This window comes from Amblyomma maculatum, chromosome 1 (genome assembly GCF_055883805.1).
Source record: "Amblyomma maculatum isolate TAMU_Amacu chromosome 1, ASM5588380v1, whole genome shotgun sequence".
In the NCBI taxonomy this organism is placed as follows: domain Eukaryota; kingdom Metazoa; phylum Arthropoda; class Arachnida; order Ixodida; family Ixodidae; genus Amblyomma; species Amblyomma maculatum.
The window spans coordinates 232918578-232943515 of NC_139344.1; the positions used below are offsets into that span (position 1 = coordinate 232918578).

General features: G+C 47.0%; 1 protein-coding gene across 4 annotated transcripts in view; it reads left to right on the plus strand.

Annotated features, from left to right (window-relative positions):
• The window catches only part of LOC146205895 (protein O-mannosyl-transferase Tmtc3-like), a 431454-nt gene that overhangs the window by 177870 nt on the left and 228646 nt on the right, over window positions 1-24938 (plus strand). For 2 of the 4 annotated variants that reach the window (XM_084590561.1, XM_084590560.1), the window contains exon 2: window positions 17851-17906. The exons of 1 other annotated variant lie outside the window; for it this stretch is intronic. Coding sequence is in view for 1 of the 3 variants with exons in the window: in XM_084590559.1 (XP_084446685.1) it covers window positions 19132-19240 (109 nt within the window). In the remaining 2 variants the exon portion in view is untranslated. Of the gene's footprint in view, window positions 1-17850; window positions 17907-18880; window positions 19241-24938 lie in introns of those variants that run through there. One more of the 4 variants, XM_084590559.1, reaches the window with a different exon arrangement.

The following is a 24938-nucleotide window of genomic DNA, read 5'->3' on the forward strand; positions in this document are numbered from 1 at the left end:
ACTGGACGATCAATGTTGTCAAACTGCGTCTAGTAAAGTTAGCCACATGTTTGCCCGTGAAAACAGCAAATGGATTAGCAACATGGGCTAGTTTCTAGAAACAAAAAGTATTTCAACAACGGCTACATGCAAACATTGTTACACGGACTTAAGAGGCGAAAATTTGGATCAAAGCATAGAACGCATAGGTTTCCTGTGAGACAAAGTGCTTATGAAGCTGGCAGGCCAGGTGAATGTTTCCGCGAAGACATAAAATGGCCTATCGGAATGCGCGTCGTGAGCTGCGTGCAATAACCAGTTAACATGGATGACAGCTAAAAAGCACAGATAATGCGGCCGCAGTTGTCGTTGAAGACACATCTAGGCATGAAACATTCACAGGCGTGTTATGCTTATGCAAGCAGCCTCACAAGTTTTATGATATCTTTTATTTCGGAAGCATTTATCATCACTAATTATTATCCAGACTCATTTCAGTAGTATCATATGCTTATAAACTTTATCACAGGATATTTTAGCATTTATTTACGCGATATATATCGGCAGCTTAGCAATGTGAAGCGCTATTTATCGCTTCAAAGTGCCTCATTTCTCAAGACTCTAAGCCGCACCGACATGTACTGCAATGAAAATTCGTTCAATTTAATTTTCAATTTAATGTTCAATTTAATATATATATCTTACCTTGACGCTCAAATGACGAAGGATTCAAAGGAAGAAAAAAAAAAAACAGATTGTCTCTATATAGTGCTCGCTGTACCTGCATCCGAAAGTCAACAAGTCTTATTGCACCGCTAAAATTTACGAAACATTGACGTCACCATCCTGCAACGGTTAGCGTCTCAGATTGTGGTGCAATAGGTGTTGCGTGAAAGACGAGATCAAAGGCTTCGCACAACATGGAAGGCGCAGCACGGTAAAAAAATAATAATAATCGATTTCTATACTTCCCACAGTAGCTGTCAGGATGATGAGGGACGAGGAATTGTTGGACGCCGGCCGGAAATAGGTCATGCGCGCCCTTCAAACAGCCCGCTCGCGTGGCGCCAAAACATCTTGACCAGAATTGAGTGATAATATGCCTACATCGACATTTGCATGCAAGCTCCTTGTAGTAATGAGTACACGGCCTGCAAACGTTGCGTAATGATTTCGCGGCACTGTTCATGAGAGCGTGAAGAGATAAGAAGGACGCAACCAAGCGTAACCGGCTGAAGCCGACGTGCATGTCGTTGCTGTGTTGCAAACAAGCACGTATTCCCGGAATTTCAGGCCATTTTACAGAAGACATCACACGAAGCGAAATAGCTACGAGGTTGATTAACCACAAACTGCAATTAAAGTCCTGTGAATTTACGATTAATTTGCATTGTCTATTCGCAGTGATATAAGAATATCTTTATTATACTCTTTCGAGAACGCTTGAAAACTTCCAGCTTGCATTCATAAAAGGTTGACGACTTTTTCCGCCGAGTGCTCAAGTGTGAACGCTTTCGTTCGCTTTTTCCGCCGAATGCTCAAGTGTGAACGCTCGTTCACACTTGAGCATTCGGCGGAAAAAGCGAGCAAAATCCGCTGTCGCGGCAGAGAATCCGCCGGAAATCTCGGTGTAAAGCTAATTCGATCCGGGACCGATCCGATCTTGGCATCAGACTTTTTGCGCCGAATTACATCAGCCAATAGGAAGGCGAGGAAGTTGAGTAGACGCGACCCGCGGCGTTGACCGGCATTGACAGGGTCAACATGGCAACAGCGTACTCGCAATCGACCATCGGCACACAAAAAGTGACAGCCTCAGCCAAAAGGCTTTCGTGACGCCGTGAAGCTATACCGTGTGCGGTAGGGCAAGCGTCACCCCGCGAGCACTGAAGCAATGTGTTGAAGGATCGACGCTGTCCTTGGTATGAGCGACAAGTGTGCCCCCTTTGTTTACGAGGCCTGCAAATTGCATGTCGAAGCTCTTGTTGCCTCAGTACGTTGATCAGATGTGTCATGATTTAATGAAGAAGTGAATGATAATGCGTTTTCACTTCGGCACTTAGCATAGATGTATGCTTTTGGTGGCGCTGCAGTCGAGCGGTTAGGTTAGGGTTAACGGGAGTTTGCAGCCGAAGCGGCGACGGCGGCGATGTGTTGGCTCAGAAGTTTGAACGAAGGATCGCGTGTCGGCGGCAGCAGATTTCGCTCGCTCGCGCCGCCGAATGCTCAAGTGTGAACGAGCCATAAGAGTGACGCTGCACGAAAGGCGTATATCCTGACATAGCCGAGCTAAGCCACTGCCAATTTTTTGAAATTCCACACACTGCAGTAGTGCTAAAGAGACAATGATGATAAACAGAAGTTGGCCTCTATAGTATACCGGACATCACGGCCTAATTGCAGAGTATACCAAAAGGAACTTTTTGTAAGCTGCATGGAAAAAATTAAAAGACGCAATGCAGGGGTCACCATCACCGGACCAATCCTCAGAAAAAATGCTTTCGTCGACACGGATTTTTGGGCGCCAGGCTAAGCTACATCACTATTCCCATTAAAAAAGTGGCAAACAGTCTTTTTTCGGTGCTGACGTCGCGAGTTGAAGTGTCGGGAAACTTTTTAAACCCAATTATCTCGGTGACAAATGCGTGTTTTGCTGTCGGACAAGCGCTAACATACCCAGTAAGACGCAGAGCGGTGATTGAAGCAGCCCTCATGGCCTCTCAGGGCGCATACCGTCTCTAAATTAAAGACTTTCCTCTAGCATAATTTAGCGCTCACCTCAGTACATTAACGATTCCGCATTTTTGAGCACGTGTGGAGAAGCCGAACAACATCGTTACTGAGTCATCGCAACTGGTGCTCCTAATCATAACACATACCTCACTACGCGTCGCCTGCGAACAGCGTCGCCAGGTTTGCCTTCAGCGAATACCCGCACGGTGCACGAGGGGCATGCGGTGCGCCTTCGTGCCATTACGGCTGAGCCTTTTCCGTAATACATCGCACGCGTAGGTTGCAGGCTGGACCAGCGGGGTAACCAGCAAAGTCAACCTTGAATTCATTTTATGCACGGCTCCCTCCAGCCGGGAATGTATTGGTTGTACTCCATTAAATATCCTCTCGGTTCCTTAAGCTGCTCCGCTTGGTCGCGATAACATATGGCCCCTTCATTAATTGTTATTTTTGCTTTTCTTTGGAATAAAATTTGTTTTGAGAAGCATACAAGTATGAGCGCGATCATTTTAGAGCTTTTTCAACAGGACGAATTTGACGGAAGTTCACAACTGCCCCCTCCCTTTTTCACTTTCTTTTTTTGTTGTTTCCCTTTCGCAAAAGACGTCATTTAAACGTATCGCCGATCAAACGGTTCGCTAAATAGTTGCGGACGCCTCAAGCCACTCAGCTGCAAATGTTAGCACAGGTGTCGAATAAAACGTGTCGTATTACAGAGGAGGAAAGCGCCCGTGCGATACGAACCTCCTAAAAAGAAATTAGAGCTTAGAACAAAAAGGTACCCACATTTATTTCACCAGCATTGCTCATGAGTCGAGTTCGGCACAGCTATAGCAGCGAACTGGTGGTACTAGTTGCTCTCGAGTTTATTCACGGGGCTCTATCTACCGTTCTCTAAAACCAGATTACGAGAGATTCGTAAATAAAAAGAAAAGTGTGTAAGAAGGAGGTAAAGAATTGTAAAATCCGCGATTTTTTTTTTTTTTTTGCCTTCGTTATTGTCTTTTTTTTTTTCTCTCTCTCTTTTGAAGGGCAGGATGAGAGTTGGAAATGGGAAGGCATTAGGCTGTTCGGCCGGGTAAAGCGCTCTCCAACGCTTTGTTTTCAGCGATGAAAAGCGGAACAGCGTTTCGACAGCACTTCCTGTTCGCCCTTGCACTCACTTCCTTTTCCTCTCACGGGCGGCCTTTTCTTCCCTGCGAGAAGGGGCATTGTTCCGGCGGCTCGAAAAGAAGCGCAGTACTAGAAGGGGAAAACAAGTTGGAAAGACAGGACCATCGCCGGTATTCTTCCTTCCTTTTCTGTCAGCCCCCACCGATAACAAGAACGGCCAGAAACGTTACCCGTCCTCCCTCCCGTGTCCCGACAGGAAAACCTGCGCTGAGAAAATTGTATTTTTGAAGAAGCGGACGAACCGTTTTATTACTGCTGCTCTTTCCGCGTGGCTCCTGCTCGTGTGAGATCCTCTGCAAAAAAAAAAAAAAAAAAAAGAAAGAAAGAAAAAAAAAAAAGAAAATAAAACGTCGTTAATAACCGGTGCGCTCTCGCTCGGAGGGCAACAAACACAGTGCTCGGAAACCAGTAGAGTGGCGAAAGAAAAAAAAAATGTGATCGAGAGTGGACACGGAGACGCGGAGCGGGGCGGCGCTCGCGGGAAGGGCACTCGCAGCTGCGGAGGAAACGAAGAAAGACGTGACCGGTAATGGCTGTCCGCGAGACCGGTCGTGCGTTACATTGGACTTGACGCCCTGTCACGCCGTGACGACAGCGTTGGCTATTGACAAGTTTCACGAGTGAGTGGCGTCCGTTGTTCTCTTTCATGTTTAGCGGCGGTATATTTTCTTTTCATCTTTTTTTTAGCAGATATATATATATATATATATTTTTTCATCCATTCTGCGGTGGCATGTGGAATATGTTACCTATTCGGAGATAGGCAACCCAACATTTCTTTCTGACAAGTTTTCAGGAGCAGTGATGAATACTTACTGGTCGCAGATAGGTGCCTTGTCAAATTGAATATTCATTTTCCGACTTGCGCGAGGCCTGGGAGAGGGCCTCAACTATTCGTCATGTTTTCCATACTGTGCGCAGTGTTGTATTCGTCCGCATTGCTTCTCTTCTCTCAGTAATGAGGTGCAAAGATTTCTTTAAATCTGCGTCATCAAATGGCCTTTCCCTTCAATCATTGTTTTTCTTCTTTTTTTTTTCTCGCTTAGGCACAAAGCTCTCGTAACTATTGCCAGAAAGTAGTGAATTCCTTGAACGCAAAAAATTATTTCATATTTCATCGGGTAGCGTGAGTACAATGCCGTAATTATGATAAAAAAATATTAACATGAAGTTTTACATGGAATGACGTATACTGTCGGTGATTTGCCTTCTCTTTTCACGCAATTAAAAGAAAGATCGACAGAAATATGAATCCACAAAAGAATAGCAATGAGGCATTTGTTCAGAGGTCAACGTAATGAGCACCAAAATACCCACATGTAAAGCTGCTGATGCCCATGGAGCGCGAACTTTCTCAGCGAACTTCGCGCGACGCGACAAAACGCCGACAGATCTTCGCTTCGCAGTACCACATGCAGCGAAAAACCCCAGCTGTCTCCAGGAGCGTCGGCGCCCGAGTGAGAAAAACGCACGATCTGGCCCGCTTCAACAGCGTACACCTTTTACACTGAATCACGTTTCAAGATCAAGGCGTAAATAGGCAGTGCCTAGAATGCCGTCCGACAGCGCTTGTATACAGCCTTCGAGTTCTGTACGTCCGACGCTGCAACAACCAACGTTACTAGAAGTTTGTTCGAGTAACGTTGGCAGCAACAGCGTACTGCAGACCCGTTTCGTCTTTGCAACATGGTTTGCGCAAGTGTTGTTGAGTGGGACGTCAAAAAGGTCCCGACCCAGCTGCATCATCAAAGTAGACAAGAGTGAAATGCTTAGAGCACCGGATGACGCGAGCTTGCCAAAGCGGTGGCGCCCGGTGGCGGACGACAGCAGTCTGGCCGTGCGCGGTTCCCTAGTCGTTCTTAGGCCTTGTATTGTTCCGCATCGATACGGCGGTATGAAATTATTTCGCCTGCTCATAGAACTGCCTAACTGTCAATCCCATTCTCTCATAACAAAAGCAAAATATAATTTCGACTGCACTTATTTAGCGGAGCTAGCGCGGAAACGAACCGAAGCACCAGCGCCGCAACGGCGGCAGCTGACTGTGAAGGTGACTTTGGCTGTGAGCGTTTAGAAACTTACTTGCATAGCAGCTATCACTCCTACCAGGAACTCGGTACCGGTCGGCGATCGTCAAGAAGAATTTTTTTTTTCTTTCTTTTTTTTTTTTTGCATTCGTCTAATTATGTTATAGCAGCAACATTTAACGCGCTTTTCTGATGATGTTTGTATCGTCAGCACGGAAAACTTGTGGGAGATGCAGCTGGCTCGGCGGTGGGGCACCAAGTGGTGCCATCGGACGGGGGTCGTGCCCCGAATGATCCTTGCTGACTGCTTGCATTGGCCGGCTTTGTCGAGCGACCGATCTTCCATCTGCCCGTCGAAATTATCTAGCCCGGCTTGATCGACGCCGAATGGCCGATGGGCGGCCGTTTTCAAGTTCTCCGCGGGAAAATCGCTTCATGTGGTCTAGACCTAGGAGCAGCTGTCTCCTCCACGTACACCTAATACGGCTCCTATTTTGACTGGGTAAAGGTCGCCCTTTGATCGCCCATCTAAGGAAAATATCGTACAATCTCGGAGTATACATGCAGCCCTTTTGCGCGCGCGCGCGCATGCACGCGCACACACACACACACACACACACACACGCACACACACACACACACACACACACACACACACACACACACACACACACACACACACACACACACACACACACACACACACACACACACACACACACACACACACACACACACACACACACACACACACACACACACACACACACACACACACACACACACATACACATACACACACACACACACACACACACACACACAGAGAAGATGGATGACCGATGGGCTTGGGCAGGAGACGGTGATTAGACGATATGTATCGAAGCACAAAGAAGGGTAAATGGAAATATACAAATATCAGTTGCAGAAGTTCCCTAAACAGTGAACCAGAGAGGCAAAATGGTCTGCACAGCTTCCTCATAGAGAGCCTTGACAATTAGACAAACTACAAACAGTGTTTTTCTGATTGCTCTAGGGTACGAGTCATGAGGTCCACTGCGTACACATTCGGAGAGAAGCACTTTAACAACGCGGAGTCAGAACCTCCCTTAAACTACACGGAATACCATCCCAGTGTGCGAAAAAAAAAAAAAATCTTGCATTGTGCAGATATTGAGGCTTAAGAATCTTTACAAAAACAAGACAAACGGCTTGAAACGAGAGTATCCGACGGACGTGCATGCATACCTCTAAAGAAATCTAGTACCACCCGCACGCCTCACCTGTCCTCATTCCCTTTCCCTCAGTACCTGCATATAACCAAACTTTGGTGAAGACCAAGAATAAGTGCCCGTCAAAAGAGAATTGGTTCCTTGCCTTTGTTCATTAGGACGCTATGTTATTACATCACCGTGTCTTCATTCGTTTAAAGGCGTGCCGAGGGCTCCGTTCTTTATTCCCGAAAAGCCGAAGTGTCTAAATGTGACGAGCCCCAAGCCAGAAATCTCAAGCGCGATTCGCTCACTTGGCCTTTAGGTTGATGCCATTCGATGAGCTTAGCGGCAAAATAAAGTGAGTGGGAGGGGTGCTGGAATGCATCGGGAAGTAGAGAGAGGGGAAAAAAATAAAGGAAAAGCATCAACCCTTAATACCATAGAACAAAGGGAGGCGGGCACGTTTTTGACATGTTGAATGTAGACAAAGCGTAATCTCATTGGAAGCGTACGCACGCACACGTGCCACCGGATTTTAGCAAGTACTGCCAAAGCTGAGAAAGAACGAATAAAAAAAAAACGAGGTAAAGGGTGGCGGGTACGGCACACAAAAGGAGCTAGGGCGCAGCACGAAGAATCCGCCAATAAACTTCTAGAAGGCGGCTGCGAAAATTTATTCGACACAGAAAATAAAAATGCAAATGCGCGTCTCCCCGACAAGCCGACAGGAGGCGGCCCTGAGTAATAAGGGAAAACTAAAGCCGTGCGGCAGCTTCCGGCGAACCCTTTGCGTCCCGTGCCTTGCTTCGGCTAGGGGAGGGTCGCTCTTGTCATTCTGCATCGTGCGTAAGAGCGCGGGGAAAAGGGCGCGGAGCGGCGGAAGGTGGGAGAGGCGCACGTCACCAGCGGGAGAGCTTAGCGCTCTCGACGCTTCCCTTCGTCTCCTGCCTTCCCCCGCAGCGGCGCCCGTTTCCGGTGATCGCGTGCGCGGCGCGCGCTCTGGTTTCGCGCTATCTTCGGGGGATGAAAATCGGCCGGATTCGGCTGTCCTGCCGCTCGGAGGGCTCCGCGTGCCGGCCACTAGACCGGTCCTTCTTTTCCCAGCCGAACTGGGCCTCGATGGCCCGTCGCGCAATACTGGCAGCGGGGAACAGGCGCCTCCGCTACTGTATATATCGCGCGAGCGCACAGAGGTGGCAAAGCAACGAACGATTTCGAGCTCGCAAATTGGATTATAGCTGCTGCTCCTTCGTCGCTCTCGTTATTCTCCTCCGCGGAAGGGATTTTCGCCGAGGCAGCCGAGCGCCGCCGGAGAGGGGCGCGCGTAGGGGCGGGAGCGGCGCGGCTTATCTACGGAAATTCCTTGAGCGCGCCGCCCTAAAAGCGCGCACGCTGCCGGTAAACAAATACGGGGGCCGCGATTTGCACTGACTTCTGTTCTCCCGCCCTTAGCGCCCGCTTTTTCAATCCTTTGGGCTTTCCTGCTCTTGTCTGTCCTCTCTCTCGCCGAAGAATTTTGTCGCTGCTGCTTCGTCTACCTTTCGCGCACAAAGCGGGAAGCAGTGAAGCGGGCTGTCGGAACTGCCGCGCCATCCCCCCCCCCCCCCCCCCCCCACACACACACACATTTCCCTACCATTGTTATTTTTTCTTTTTCGGCAATGCCACTTTCGTCTTTCACTGACTTTCTTGCTGCCTTCGTAGCGAACCTGAAATTTGTTCTTTTTGTGTGCGATAAGCAGCGTGGACTACGTCTGAATCGCACATGCGAATAAGGCAACGGCAAGTCGTTTAATACGATAGATTGCATTTCCCTCTGCGCGTGAAGTGTAGTTACTCTCACTGATGTATGAAAATGTGGCAACCACAATAAAAGAAAACACGTAATGGCGCTGCAGACGGAATAAACACGCTCGTTTCCCAAACAGCCGAAAGACCATCGCTTTACTATAAACAAGAGAAATGTAATCAAGGAACTAACTTTAAAGCGTAACACGTTGCCTGCTGACAAATAGATTAAGGGCTCTGTGTTCGACAGAATATTGCTACTTGTACCAGTACAGCTCAAAGCGCGTGAGCATGTTTTGCGTTTCAGCGTTATGGAAACGGGTTTTAGGGGAACGGTGTTTCGAGTTCGTTCCCCATTGCCAGCAAAATCAACTCTAACTAAAAATAAACCAGTGGAAAGTACTTAACTAACAAATATATCATCCCGTCGCATCACTAACAGCTTCACGTCTGTGTCACTGAGGGAAGCTGGCAAATTCTTTGTGACGACTAAACTAGCATGTTTTTTGGACGTTTTATTTCATTGGCTCGCTCTCACTTTCGTGCCTTCTTGGGCGCCCGCAGGCGGGTGGCCTTTGGTACGTGTCAAAGGGGAGAAAGAGAAATCTCTTCCGTTAGACCAACACCAATCTGAGACGCGATGGCGCTGCCGCCACCTTGCTAGTCCAACTGGGAGTGAAAAGAGGGGCAGCGCCCGTATTAACACATGGAAACGAAAGTTTTCTAGTTTCACAGTGCCCCTATGATGTTCCTCGGTGGAACATGAACAATCTGGAACAGATTGGACCCTGAAGGGCTCATTATCACGTGTAGTCCGACATATGCTGCCGCTCAGGTACAGTTCCTCATAAATACTGCCGCTCAAATGGTTGAAGTGTTTTTCGCTGAAAACAGTCATCAAACAGCACGATAAACGGGCCACGGCCACGCTCAGCAGCAGACGGTCAAAACCAATTTCATACGCATGTCGCGCTCGCGGAAGCCGGAGCCGCCTGCGCTCGAATCGAACGTCGTATGCGCCACCGTCTGCTCCAGTGCATCATTCTCTTTCGTTCCGTTGCCATAGTTTGAGAAGTGCTTTTTGAATGCACATTTACAGCTGTGTTTCAAAGATAAATTGCCTCCGGAATGACGTAGCGTACTTTGTCATACATTTTTTCAAAGAGGATAGCAGTACGGAAGACGCTGCAACTACGCGGGGGAAGAAATCGAAATCGGGTGCCGTCTGCTAGTTCTTTGCCTCGATGCGAGGTGCCGCCGTAATCGCCCTACGCTCGTCTACGCACTCGTCGGGTCGGGTTCATGTAAGCCCGGTAGGGTTGAGTCAACTCGACCATAGCTGTCGGGACCATGTAAGCAGGGCTTCTGAGCAGCGCTCTCGATTCGTACCTTCATACGTGTCGTGTCGTACTTTTTTTTAGTACTCTGCCTTTGAAATGTCGTTTCATAACTTCACAATATGTTCTAGGATGTTCGTGGTTACCCTTCAGCAATGAGCGACATCATAGGTGCACCATGAAATCAAAAAACTGCTGTGAAAAACTTTGTTTCTATGTATTTCTGCGGAGCTTAAGCCTACTTTTGCAGCAGCAGCGTCCGCTGATGCACAGTGTTGATCTATACAAAATGGCGGCATGCGATATGTATGGCCTAGTGGCTCGGGGCTGTATGGCGAGTGCCGAGGATCACGCTACCTGAGAGTAGGGCTGCGGGAAAAACCCGGAGAGTGGCTACCGTGGAAGGAAGATGACATAGGGTGAGAGCAGAGGGATACGAAGGAGACGCTAAGCGGTGTGTCTAAAGAGACGTTCAGGTCGACTGTCGCCGCGTTGTGAGCGATATTTCGAAATACTACGTTCATTTCATACCATCACTGTAGTCGTAGAAAAGTCCTTAATCACCTGTGGCTGCGCCCTACGTTGCGTGAGAAGAAAAAAAAAAACAGATCACATCTGTGAAAAATTCCTTGCTGCCACACCAGTCGTCACGCTCAAGCATTCGTATTACACACTGTAACTCTACTGCGATTTTTGCTGTTTGTTCCAGCAGTTAGGGAGGAGAAGTACGTTTTTAGATGATCCCAATCGTGTTGACGTGTTGACGTTGTTGACGTTGACGTTGCTTCTAACACGCTAAAATTTCCGGTCGTATACGAGAGGCCTTGCATATATATTTGTTCAAACCAAGTTTTAACTGCGACTTAGGATACTTTACTCATCAAGTAACAGCACAAGCATGTATTTGTTATTTGTTTGATCGCATTATTTATGAAAAGACAGAGACGTTAGCCCCGTGAACTTTTGTTGTCTTTGGGGTACTTTTTCTCCGACCTAAGTGTTTTTTACTTAATATTGCTTTCTGCCTTATACGTAAATACTTCTGTGGAATATACAGTACTGTACCGAAACCTTTCTGACAGGAACATTTCTGATGGACTTTCTTCGCACGCGGTTTTCCTTTATGAGTTTGAGGGGACACGCAAAATGCCTGGCAATGCTCATATAAATTGAAGCAGAAATAAGCTTTGGTTCGTTTTGAAATATTCCAAACAATTTATATTAATAATTATCATCTACTATGAAGCGAATAAATTAACACGTGCGCAAATTTATGAGCGTGAATCAAATTTAACATTGTTTTTCAATCGCGGCCGGCCATGTATCCCTTACTGGAACGAGGAGAAAGTGTGCTCTGAAAGAAAATTATAATAGAATGTAGTTCAGCTTTAATCACTGTATAATTCAATATAATTCAATATAATTCAATATAGTTGAAACGCTTATCCTTGTGGGTGTCAGTCTGTCAGATGTCATCAGTGTACACTTCGCTGCACCGCAGGTCAGCAAAGAAAACTACGTCTGACAACTTCGCGTTCATTTTACAGGCTGAGCCTATAGTCGTGAACCAGAAAACAGTCACTGTTATTTAATTTGTTCTTATTCACATGACACTGAAAACTTTATGTGGTCCAAGCAGGACGGGGAAAAGCTGAACTACAACGAACCATATTCGAGCCCCGTGAACAATAGGGTAATTCAACAAATTAATTGGATGGTTACACACTGCAGATCGGCAGAGTGTGGACACTCTGCAACGCAAGACAAAATTATGCAACGTTTGTAAGGGCATTTCCAATTATTTTGTTTAAAAACGTTTTCTGGTAATAAGTTACACTTCGTGATGGTTTGAGGATATGAATATTTATGTTGGTCTCTTCGGGCACACTAGGGAACAAAATGTAATTATGCGGGTTTTCCGCGTAAGTGACTGTGTGACCCAAAGGTCTGGCAAGATTTTCAATTTCTTATGAAGTAGTCAAGAATGAAAAATCAATAAATACTTCGCCTCATTTTTAAGGGGTCTATATTATGGTTGGCTATCATTAGAGCACACAGAGAGTCAGAATATCGGAATTTGTTGTAAATAAAATGTAGCGCACGTCTCTGCACTTTTGCCAGTTTTGAAATGTCTTTCTTCTCGTGCAGAACCCGGATTATTTCTGCGTATTCGAATTTCGGCCTAATGAGAGATATATAGGGCAATTTCGTAACGCAGCTGAATATTCTTTTGAGTTTATGACTCAAGAGGCGCAGATTTCTTTTTGCAGATGATGTGATACACTTGATGTGGCCAGTGCAACTAATCTGGGAATTAATTATAACGCCCAGGTATTTGTAACACGTTACCTCAGAAATTCGAGTGCTTTTAGAGAGCAGTTAGGCTTCAGGGCTAATTTTTTTCTTGTTATCCTTATAAATACCGTTGTCTTTTTCTCACTAATCACCATTGCCCATTGGACACACCAGTCATAGCATCACTGAGTACAGTATTCAGGAAGGCTTGATAGAAAGTGAGTGAATCGGCTTATAAAGTATGCAGCCATTAACCATTGGAATCAATAACAGGTGTTACATCCATACTCCACAGAACAGTAAAGGGTCAAGTACACATTCATGAGGAACACCTGATGAGACAGGAAGATGTAAGAAACAGCTAGGCGACATCAATCTCCATAAATTGGGTATGATGTTTTAAATAGGCAGCAATCCAGTTACTGATGGCTCGAGGAGATCCGATTATCTTAGTATTGAGAAGCAATATTGCGCGGAGCCATGTCAAGGGACTTACTAAAGTCAAGAAAAACTCTGTTTTCCGCCTTAGTTACCTAAGGTGGCGCTGAAATTATGAATTGACATAAATAATTATGTGATAGTAGAGATCTTGTTCTACTATCACATAAAGGCTATCGCAGGAGTTTAAAGCTGCGTTAGCGTTTAATACGCGAAGATTGCGACATAATGCTCAAGCATCTTACATCAAGTGGATATAAGGGAAATGGAACGATAGTTCTTAGAACACTACAGGCCCCTTTTCTTATATACAGGAATAATTTCAGCTGTAAGCCAGTCGGGGGTGGCGAAAAAGGTGGTAATGTCGTACAACAAATTCTGGCAAAAAATGTGCTACAGATTCTGCATAGTAGCGCAAGGACATGCTCGGGACATTGTTGGGGCGAGCAGAACTATTGAGTGTCGTTTAAGCAGCATTCTAACACCACCTTCGTGGGATATAAAGGCTGTATTATCAACCAATGAGTCGCATCGCAACTCATGATCATCATCTTTAGAAAACACTGAATGAAAGTAAGCATTAAAATGTCCAGGAATAGTTTCATGACGTGTGACAATATTTCCGTTAATAATACCATAATCAATATCCTTATGAAAGTCTCGAATATGATTCTAAAATTTCTTGGGTTCATTTTTTCTGAATTGCGGGAGACTTTCACTGAAATAGCGATGTCTGGTCTAATTTATGCTTGATCACTGCTCATCTTCAAGGCCGCTCAAGATAACAGAATTAGCGGACTTCTTCCGCCTGAGACGATTGACTTTCTCATTAAAATAAATAATATGCCCACAATTCCAAAGGTTTACTTTTCCTGATTATTTTTGATAGAGATTAAGATGCTGAAGCAGTATCTACAATGATGCATACAGCGAGGAAACAGGGAGCTCGGAGGAACATACGAGACGAGAACGAAGGGTAGCGAGAATACGATGCAAGAGTACAACACCTATTTCAAGGGAAATAGACGGAAACTAGATGCGTGCAAAAGGGCAAAGGCAAAGCGTAACAGCTGAAATGACGGGCGCAGTGGTAGAAGGTAAACAGGCCCACCAGTATGCAAACAGAAAAAGGTAAACAGGCCCACCAGTATGCAAGAAACAAAAAAATAAGATTTATATGCCTCAGCTTTCAATATTTTGAACGTAAACATGTACATACTGGACCTCTTTACACTTTTTCTTCTAAGCTTGTTGTTCCCGCGGCGTCGAAACAGCCGAGACTGAAGGTTTGTGTGCGCGCACGTCACGCTGTTGTGTAACGCATAATCTTGATACGTTAAGGGCGTGGAATATAGAAAAAAAAAAAAACATAGCCGGGTCGTGGCCATCGGCGGGCGAATCCGTCTCGCACTGGGCCGCAGAAATAGGTCAATACGGCAAGAGCCCTCCGTGTCCTGAGCATGCGAAGACGGCAGCCGGGCAACCAAAACAGAGCCATGACAACAAGCCCGGGGCTAAAGATAAACACGCTCACAGACATGCACTGAAGAAACAAGAAATAATAATAATAAAAAAAAAAGACGAGTTAGACGGCGCTTGAGCTCTCTCCGATAAGGTCCCGAGTCCATCGGCCATCCGGGCCACGTGATTAATGCGCATGCTGTCATGTTTACCAAGAGTCGCATGCAGGCCATGTCCCCTCGACGTGTCCAGCATGCTGAAGCAGCCATTAGCTGCGTTCCCGTTAAGCGACGTTTCTTTAATTTATGTTTTTTTTTTTTTTGTTCGCCTCCCCTGTTTGTTAACGGCGCCTCGACCGGTGCGTCGTGGATCTGAAAGCCCTTTCAAATGGTCTCTCGAGTCTTGGTCCCTTGTCGTTTTTGTTTTTCTCGCCTGTGTCCGCTTGCTGCCGTGTATGTTTAACCTGGCACTGCGACTTTCGGGCGATTGGGGAGGCAAAAGGTAGCTGCGCAGTACAGGGAGGGGGGGGGGCGCCGAGGAACAGGGCAGGCCCCTGCTTGAAAACGTCAGCCGAGTGGCGCTCGCGGCTCGGCGTGCTCTGAGGACCAACAACAGGGGGCGCCTCTTTTCCTTTTTTTTTTCTTTTTCTCCTCTGGCACACGTGCCGAGCTGCGGGCGATTCGCTCTGCATATTCCCACCTGCGCCAGCAATTAACAAAAAACAGAAAAAATCAGCCGCAAAACACGTTGTCAGGCAAGAATCATGATCAGGCCACTTATGTTGGCTGCGTCGTGTACCCAAACTGTGACGCTAGCCCGGCCACTGACCCCGCAAGTTGCCCGTACAAGATTCCGTGTACTGTTTACTCTCTTCCATTTCCTGAGAGATATATACGAGAGAAACAGGAGATACCCTACTGTATAAAGAAAATAAATTGAATAAATTAGAAAGTTATTGACTACAGATCATTCAATCCTTGTATTTTTTTTTTTTATTGTGCGAATAAGTCGAATGGGCGCGCTCACGGCAGACAGCTTGGTCTCAAATGTTTAAATGCACTGCCTGCTTTTATTTAATACAAAACCTAGAAAACGTGCATGCTCACCACTTTTTTGATGACGCGATCAAGACCGATGCCTGACATAACAGCCAACCCAAAGCGATGGTTGTATAGTCCTTGCTATGATTATTGGTTTCGAGAGAAGCTCTATGGCTTTGGTCAAAGGCTACATAAATATGTCATACACATTTAGTATACGTACTTCGTTCTTGCTTATTAATTTCGGATAGACAACCTTGGTGAAGCTGTATCCTGGCTTCGGCTGGTGTGTACACGACCGGATGACACCGATACGCACCCGCGCGAGAAACATATTCCGTTTTCTGTTGTTTCTAACTCTGTAAGTGAGCTTTTTGTACCGTCGGAGAGCACATCAACATAACCCGCGCTCTTGATTTCGTTTGAAAACATTACATTTTTCCATTGGGGCTTCCCGCATTTTTTTTTTTTTTTTTTTTACCAGTAGTGTCACGAGTTCGTGTATTATCGTGTATTACAATGTCCCTGCCGCACCGCTGAATCAGATATCTTTATTATTATTTTTTTCACACTGAAAGCATGTGTCCGTTCGTGTGCTCCTTAAAGAAATTGGGCACATTGCACGAAGCACACAGGCACACTTCGCGCTTCTGAAAAGGCGAAATTCAAATCCAGTATAGGATAGCGCACTGCCGCTTGTGCATCGCTGGAGAATACTCTCTCTCTTTTCTGCCTCAGCTGACGCCAGATCAGCGCCGACGGGCTTACCATTCAGTGTTTGGCCGTTCCTCTTCCTAGAAAACTTGGATTCTTGGAGTCCGCAGCTCTTTCTGGCTATCGTCCGGGCAACCAGCGCACGGTGAAAGGACATCACACTTTTTGAGGGCCGTTGCAATAAGCACACACGGCGCAGCCAGCGATGCGAGTTGTCACGGGCCAACTGGCAACGAGATAAGTAAACGCAAGAAAATAATTAAGCCTCCTACAATCGCTTCAGATTTCACTTCCCGGAGCCGATCGTTGCTTGGCGAAAACAGCCCGAGGGAAGAAACAGCGCTGTGCACAACTGGTTGCGGCAGTCGCGTCCTCGTCCCGCTGAGTTGGCGCGCGCCGAAATGTCGGGGGCGAGTTCCGGCGTGTTTTGAGCGTTGCCGACGGAAGCCGTCGGGCCCGCTACTTCATTGGCTGCTGTCAAATTTTTGCCGTCGCTGCGACGTTCTGATTCTGTTTGCGGGCCCTTCTCCTCCTTCCGCCCGCAGCGCTCTCTGTCGGAAGCATTAGACGCCTGGATGGCCCTTCTCTGCGAACATTTCCTGGCACCGCCTTCGGCCCAGTTACCGTGCGCTTGTTTGCTTGCCTGTCCCGAGTCCAAAAAAAGTTTGTCGCTCGTTGGTTTAGTCGCACTGATTGATGGTGCGCATTTGGCGGACTTATCGGTCGGAACTGGCAAAGACGTCGTCGAATAAAACGCGCAGCACCAACCAAGCAGCAGCAGCGGCTCCAAGAGCAACACAAAATATCCCAAATGTAAACACCGCGGGTCCACTTTGGGCTCTGCCGAAGGGACAAAAAAGGGAAGCCCAGGAAGGGGAGCGATTGAAGCCATCAATTTAACTTTTGTGATCATCACTCCGGCGTAATCCTTCTCGAATGTTGGCATTACGGGGCCATTTCTGGAAACACAACGCAACGAGGAAAAATAAGGCCAAGTCCAGGAGAATGCACACTCAAGAGAAAAAGTGGTGCCTCGGACGCGATTGGAAGGGTCTCTGTTTTCCTTTCTGCCTCCGACTGCTTACCGTTCCGTTCGAGAGAACAAACGAACCGACGCGATGCATGCGGCCCGTTTTCGCTTTTCAAGCCCAAGTTGTGATATCGCAGTGCACACGTTTCTTGCATGAAACGTTCCTTGCCCTCATCTCCTCACTCGGTCTTAAAGCCCACAATAATGTCTCGAAATGCTTTATGCATAGATGCGCAGTTTGTGCGGTGTCTGCATTCACAAAATATCACTTCTGTCGCAAAGCGCACATTACGACTGTTTAATGCGCATGACATTGCATTATGTCGTAGCGTCTTTGTGACTGCAGCATTGAACTAAACCACCCACGATGTCCTGTACAGTACATCCGTCGTAAGGTTTTGCATTAGATTAGACGTGGCTCATTCGGTGTGATTCGTTTTTAAGTCCGTTTGCTGTTTTACGGAGTCACGTTCGTTCTTCCATGCATTTTCGTGTGAGCAAAACAAATTTTTGCTTCGCTTCAGTCGTACATGTGGCAATGTAGCCTTTTCCATCAGTTGCTATCGTGGTTATAACCTTAATTTCTGATCATTTTCGTTTTTTTTTTTCTGTATTTTGCAGAAACCGGAAGCCTGGAGTCAACGTGTTACCACACCGCCGCAGGTCTTCTCGCGAAGGTAAGGGATGCGTAGAGACCACGTTACAACATGTTACCAGTTTCCCTGTTTCTCTGTACACGGCAGCCTCGGAAAGCTCATTCAAAAGCAATTTTTCAAATGAACTTTCCAAGGAAACAAACTGGCAGCTCTATTCGGGCTTGAGACTGCGTCGAATAAATGTATACGAACTGTCTGCTTCAACTATACGGCTTCCTCGGAGTGCATTTGTGTTTCGTAGAAATACGTGCGCGTTCAAACACAGCAGCTCTACATACTCATCATCAGGATATGGCGCTTCTCGTGGGACAACCCCCTGGATGACGGGAGCACCCGTGGCCCTGCACACGGCTGTGGATTTTCGAGTCGAAACGGAAAGTGCGGCCCTGTAGCGAATCTGCCCGGCGCGCGAATTTCCTAAAGAGCCACCCGTTCAGCCCCAGAACTGAAAACGTTTGGACAGCGTGTTTCCTCGAAATTAAACTGTCCTGACTAATCGTTCTTTAATGGCTGGCGGAAGCAACGTCAGGCGCTGGCGACGCAGCCTCCGACGCCGCGCTCGCAGTGTGGACCGCGCCACAGCACGCGCCGCGCCTGCCAAGAAAATGTATAGTGTGGCCCGCAGTGCCCTCGTTTTATCCGCACGCCCTTGTGGCGCCGCGCATCGGTTTCGCCGCAGCGCAAGGCATCGGCTGGCGCGACGGAAGGGGGCAATTATTTACCCTCCGAAAAACGACCTGTCTCCAGACGCCGCCAGGCCCACCAATCATTCTGGCCCACCAGACTTGAGCGTAACCGCGGCGGCGGCAGCGCGATAAGCGTGATAACGCCTCCGCCGTCGCGCCGCCCATCAGTCGGCCGCTGCTGCCTCCGGTGGGCGCCATACCGGGGCAAATTGCGCCGCAGCCGCCGCTCTGAGCTGCCATTGTTGTCGCGGCGTCACCCTGTCCGCGGTCGCAGGAGGAGCGAGAGGGAAGGCGCCTTCTAGGAGCTCGCGGACAAGGCGCGTAATTGTTTTTCAGTCGTCAAACGCTTTCTCAGAGACCCTAATACCCGCCGTTATCAATAACGAATGCGCGTGTGGCGACCTTTTACTTTTCTCTGTGACTTTGTTTCGCAGTCTCCGTCGTTGCTTTCTTCCCCATGGCGTCGCGTATCTCTCTCTCTCTCGCCTCTCGACACGTTGTTCGTTCATGTCTGCATGGCAGGGAACTTCGAACCATTGGTGCAACTAAATTGACGATTTATGCCGGGCCTGATGATGTCACATTCGAAGCTACCAGCGATGCTAACACGCGGAACATTCGTTCGACATGTACTGAGGCCGATCTTGGGGAGCCGTTTTCCGATAACCGGTAAGGCGCCTGTTTCAGCGATCGATGCGGTAGATCCCTGGCTTTGTGCACAGCTTTAACTGCTTCATCCTGCAGCCGAATGCGTTAGTTAAGCTAATCGTTTTTTTTTTCTTCGGCGCCCTGCTTAATTATTTTTACTTAATAAAATCTTTGGGCGGATACCCGGATACATGCATGCATCTGCTAGCTACTTCATCTGGTAACTACTTTTTGCCCTTTCTTTTTCGTCAGTTTTTCTCTATATATCTGAACACATTCTGTCGTCAGTTGAAGTTGCCATCGCGAGTGAGATATCATCTCTCGCTACCCACTCCAGTTTCTTGTGTTTTCGGCTCGTTTATGTCCAACGTCTCAAAATAAAGCGTGTTGCTATAGGTTCACTTTGATCAGGAGAGTGCTTCTGTTCAGTGAGCCATATATTCAGAGGTGCCGCTTATCAAGCTATTGTATGGCTGCCAGAATGATTATGTTCCTGCCCTGCAAACGCAACCAAGCTGTTCTTATGACAGTGAGCAGAGAACTACTGTGCAATGCACTGCTTTTCTTTGTTTAGTCGCCAGGCCTCTCCCTAGAAACTGGCCGATGCGATGTTTGCTCCATTATGCGGCACTTTGACCATTCTGTGTATCGCACGCCACAACTTATCGATCCCTTCTAGGCGACGAGTCATTTCATTCTTCCACGATGCGCCATTCTGTATATCTTCAAAGGAACGACTGCCTGTAAGTACGACGCCTGTTCTTGCTAAAGAGATATAGACCCCCAGATAAAGACAGTCTTCAGATTGTTGTTTCTTTATCGAGTGTGATGAATACTGTAAATATCGTCTGCCTTACGATATCTGTCCACTGAGGGGTTTTGTGCAATTCTGTACGGCCACCAAACTCCAAGTGAGCGTCATAGTGCTAACACATCGTTTCACAAAAATGTGTACTTGCGTACTTCACAAATGTAGCGTAGCGTGCTTTATTTCTGTACGTAGTATCTCCAACGGCCTGAGCACGCGGGTTCGGTCTCAATGCCGTAGCGGGCGCGTTTCCATGGGGATGACAAGCAAGGCACCATTGTATTGTGCGCTGTCAGCTTAAGAATCTCAGGTGGTAGAAATTAATCCGGAGTCGTTTATTACGGTGTCCCTCGTAGCCAAATACAGTATATATATATATATCTCCTACGCAGAAACGGTACGATAATTGTCTGCACGTTCCGCTTCGTTTGCCGGCTATACGTTTCAGGGCTTTTTTGGACGAACGTCTTTCTGAGTATAGGTCTGCTGTTGTGTTAACGGACTGCCCACGGAGAAGTGAGCGTTTTACGCAATACAGAAGCGTGGTGACCTCATGGCCGCCTATTGCGTTGTGCAGGGGGTTTCCTAAGAAGCCGAGCACAGACTGCCCCAACACCACTGACCTTTTGTATGGCCATCGATACCTTGGAGGGAGAGAAAAAATAAAAGCGAAGCTCGCCTTTCTGCACAGCTGAATGTCAGTTTCTCTGGAGAGGTTTCCCTGAAGAGCAGGCAGCCTTGTCGGTGGGCGAAACATTCTTGCCTAACTCGGGGCAGAAAATAAGAGAAGCTCATGCCTATTCAGCTCCACGTGCCTCCTTGTATTGTTAGTTTCCGGTGGGCGCTCACGCACAGAAAGGAGCTTTCGTAACCATTCTGGGACGGCAGAAGGGTGCTCCGCGCAGCACTTAATAGTAGTGCATTGGTGCGAATTCATGCTTCACGACAGCGCGTTTTCCTTTTGCTTCCACTAACTAAAATTAATCAAGAGAAACTAATCTCTTTGGAGCTGGTTGTGCAGGCAGAGAGGAGAAATTCAACCTTTGTTTGTGCTGCGGCCCAGAAAAAATACTTTTTCAGAAGTCCATCTTGTTTCCAAGCGCCTACACTCATGTACACTCTTAATCTGTTTCCACATACGCTCCGCTTATAAGAGGAACTTTGAAAAAAGTTCCACTTATTAAGCGGAACTTTTTTGAAAGTTCCACTTATAACTGGAACCTATGTGAAACGAGATTAAGAGTGTATGAGCCGCTAGCGTTTCTTAACTCGAACACCTGCCAACACACAGCGCTGGCGCAGTGTTTAGGGCACTCGACTGCTGTACCCAAGGATGCGGGATAGAATCCCGGCCGCTTTCCGATGGAGGCGAAAGGTGTCAGTGCACATCGAAAAACCTCAGGTGGTCGAAATTTCTGGAGTCATCCACTACGGCGTCTCTCATAGCCTGAGCCGCTTTGAGACGTTAAAACCCATAAGGCAAACAAAAAAACTAAACACCTGCTGGACAAATGCTCTTGTCGGGAAATAGAAAATAAAGTTCAAGTTTTCAGTGATCTCGAATGTCTTTTTTAGGATGGTAGCAGTCAAAGGTGACCTACAAGAATGCCGGCAGGCCTTCGTATTTTTTTTTTTTCTTTCTCGTACCAGGCTGTTAGCGACCTGTCTGCCTGTGCAACCAGCTCCGAAGAGATTAGTTCCTCTTGATTAATTTTAGTTAGGGGAAGCAAAAGGAAACCGAAAACTTCCGGGTATCAAGTTTCGCATGTTATCCTGCCTGGAGCAAAATATAGGTCTAAAATGGCCTTCTATGCACTCTGTGATACGTTTGCAGTGCTCGGTGCTCACTGAGCAGAGGACCTCTTTCAAGTACAAAACTGGATGCTCGACAGCGATAGCTGTGGGAGGTTTTTTCGGATGGCATTAATCGCGCGTGCGCTGCCAGTCGCACTCTTTGAAGAGATTTCGACCGATGGATTCGGGCGGCGTTCACACGATTTTCTTCTTCCGTTAAAAATACGCGTTAGGCCGCTTCTCGCGATCGTGTGCTGTTACGTACATAATGCTATACCGTTGCCGATCGGTCGAAGTCTTCCCTTCACGGCGTTCTCTTGGTTCCGAAGACGCTTGTCAAGCTTTCAAGTCACCCAAGATGTTCCTTGATGCCCATTTTCCATTGAGTGTCAGCGATTTATCACCTAATATTGCGTCATGTCGACAGATTAAATACATTTAATCCAGCGTTCTTCTTTTCTTACTGGATATTTGGGATATGTGTCAGGAAAGGTAACATCCTGTTTCGTTAACTGTGTCAAGAGCGAGAGTTTTCGGCTTCTCACAGAATTTCACTTGACATGTTTCCATCTGGGCTATTATTTCCTTCTCCGTCGACGTGCTCGTTATTAATTTGCGTTTATACACCGAAATGGCGTTTGAGCTTGCAGTTCTCCAGGCACCCAAGTCCGGCCAACCTGCGTTATGAAAGTTACCCTTAGACAAAACGCGAGCATATCTTAATTGCTCTGACTTCAGGGGAATCTGCTTTCAGCCTTTGCGTTCGTATTTAGCGGTGGAGGCCTCTTGGTGTATAATTTCAGAGGTCACGGGGCGCGAACTAGCACACATATCTTTAGAATCGGGATGGGAGTCGCGCCGCCATATGCAAATCGTCTTTATCCCCTTGCACTGTAAGGTATTTGCTTATTCAGATACTTTTTTTTTTTTGCTAAATTTCACCGCGAAAGTTCATTTTCTCGTCGACGCAGGCGCAGGGACAGCGTAACGTGCTTAAGGGTTAACGGAATCAGCCATCGTTTAAAACTTCGGGCCGGGATCCAAGGCACGCATAGGCTTAGCTCTGACACTGGAGCGGCGATGCTAAACTGCCAGCAGTAGGCGAAGGGGGTGGAGGGACAATCGCAAAGCGCTGGTGGGAAGCGCGCTCTACGGATCCGCGCAAAGTTCAGGCCCAGCATCCCCGCAGAGCTGGGCGGTTGCCTGCGTGGAATCCTTCCTTTGTGCGGCCCCTTCTAATCTTAAGCGAAGAGCAACCTCGTGTTAAGAGCGTACACACAGAAAGGGGCCGCCCAAGAAGAAAGTCGCAATCCCCCAGCGGCGTGGAGGGCATCCATGGGCGCCTCCTGATCCCCGGCGCTCCCTAATCCCGTCTTTTGGAGGGCAGCGTCAACCCGTAAGATGCGCTTCCCGGGGCACGTGACCTGATAGCCTGATGCGTCCCTACGCGAATACCTCCTCCCTCTTTCCCACCGCCGCGGTGGCTCTCCTCACGTTTCGTGCTCCATTCGCAGAGCCGAGTTGGAGAGCAGGCGGCGGCAACTTTGTTTTCTGGGTCGCCGCCCTTGTCTTTGCGGTGACCGCTCTTTCTTTTGGCCGCTCGCCAGCCGCATTCCCTTGGGTATCAGTGCTCGCTCCGCGGCTTTTGATATCCACCGCCGTGTCTTTTTACTGCGCTGAGATCTCGCGTTACTGTGAGAAAACGTTCTCTCTTTTTTTTTCTTTCGCTCTTCCTATCTTTCTTTCGCTACTCTGTGAGCTGCCTCGAGTGGCTCAGCCGAGTCCGACGTCGTCAAAACTGTTCGCCAGCGTCTCCTTGATGGTGGCGCTCTCGCTGCGCCTCTTTAACGGGGGTCTCTAGTGCGGAACAGCCTGTATGCAGGAACGAGTCACGGAGAGAACCCTTTAATGGTTCCGAAACATGCACCCGAACGAGCCATCACAGTAAAAGCTCACATCTTTAGGCTCTCTCTCCTCCCTATGAGTAAATGAATAAAAAAAAAAAAAAACGCTCGTATTTTATTCGCTTGCGCTGTAACGCAGATTTATGTAATACTACTACTACTACCACTACTACTACTACTACTACTACTACTACTACTACTACTACTACTAATAATAATAATAATAATAATTTTAATCAATCAATCAATCAATCAATCAATCTTTATTTAATGTGCGCAGGAACAACCATGTGGTCTTTGTGCTGCAGCACAAAAAAAAATGAAAAAGCACAAACATGTTTACACACACAGAGAGAACACAAAAAAAAAAGAAATAAATAATACATGAAATGAAACTGAGACGAAAAGTATCACGGAAATTAAGCAAACAATGAGTATCATCACTTATATACACAGTGAGAGAATTTTTTAGCACACCAGGAAATAAAGAAAAAAAAAAAGAACGGTAGGTAGAAGAGAAAAAAAAAAAAAAAACAGATGACTGACATTGATTATAGTAATATAGAAATATACATAAAATAAACAACCATTCCAGGCGCAACAAGTGCATGGTACTTAAAACACAGGCTAGAAATACAGAATAATACAATAAAGAAGTAAAATTGAACAAGGGACAGTAAGATTCGAATATAAAGTTTAAAGTTGAAATATAAGCAAGAAACGGATAAAAAGTAGTTCAAGATACAGACAGCATTGAACAGGAGAAAAAGCAAAAAGTGAAGTAAATACAATTTAAGGCTAGAAAGTGGGAGTTATATGTGATAAAGTACTATTTAGAATACAACGCTACGAACATCCAATGTAAATGAACAGAGCGAGTTTTGGAAGATGTCAAGGTGAGGACAAAAAGAGTTAAATAACCACTGCATCCTGTCCAGAGGGGAGTGGGAATGAAGAGGAGAAACCTGAAATGGTCTGAATTCCCTCATGCTCTTTCGCGGAACGCGCAGTAGGATGTACTCTAAGAGCTGAGGGCACATAATGTGGCCATGAAGGAGTTTGTACAGAAATATGATATCAAGTCTGATACGACGGTAGTGAAGGGAAGGAAGATTCAGTTGGGCGCTCCTGGTGGAGCGAGAGGGGGAAGTTGCGAAAGGAAAGCGATAATGAAATATCCGTAAAAATTTTTTTTGTACTCTGTCAACCTTGT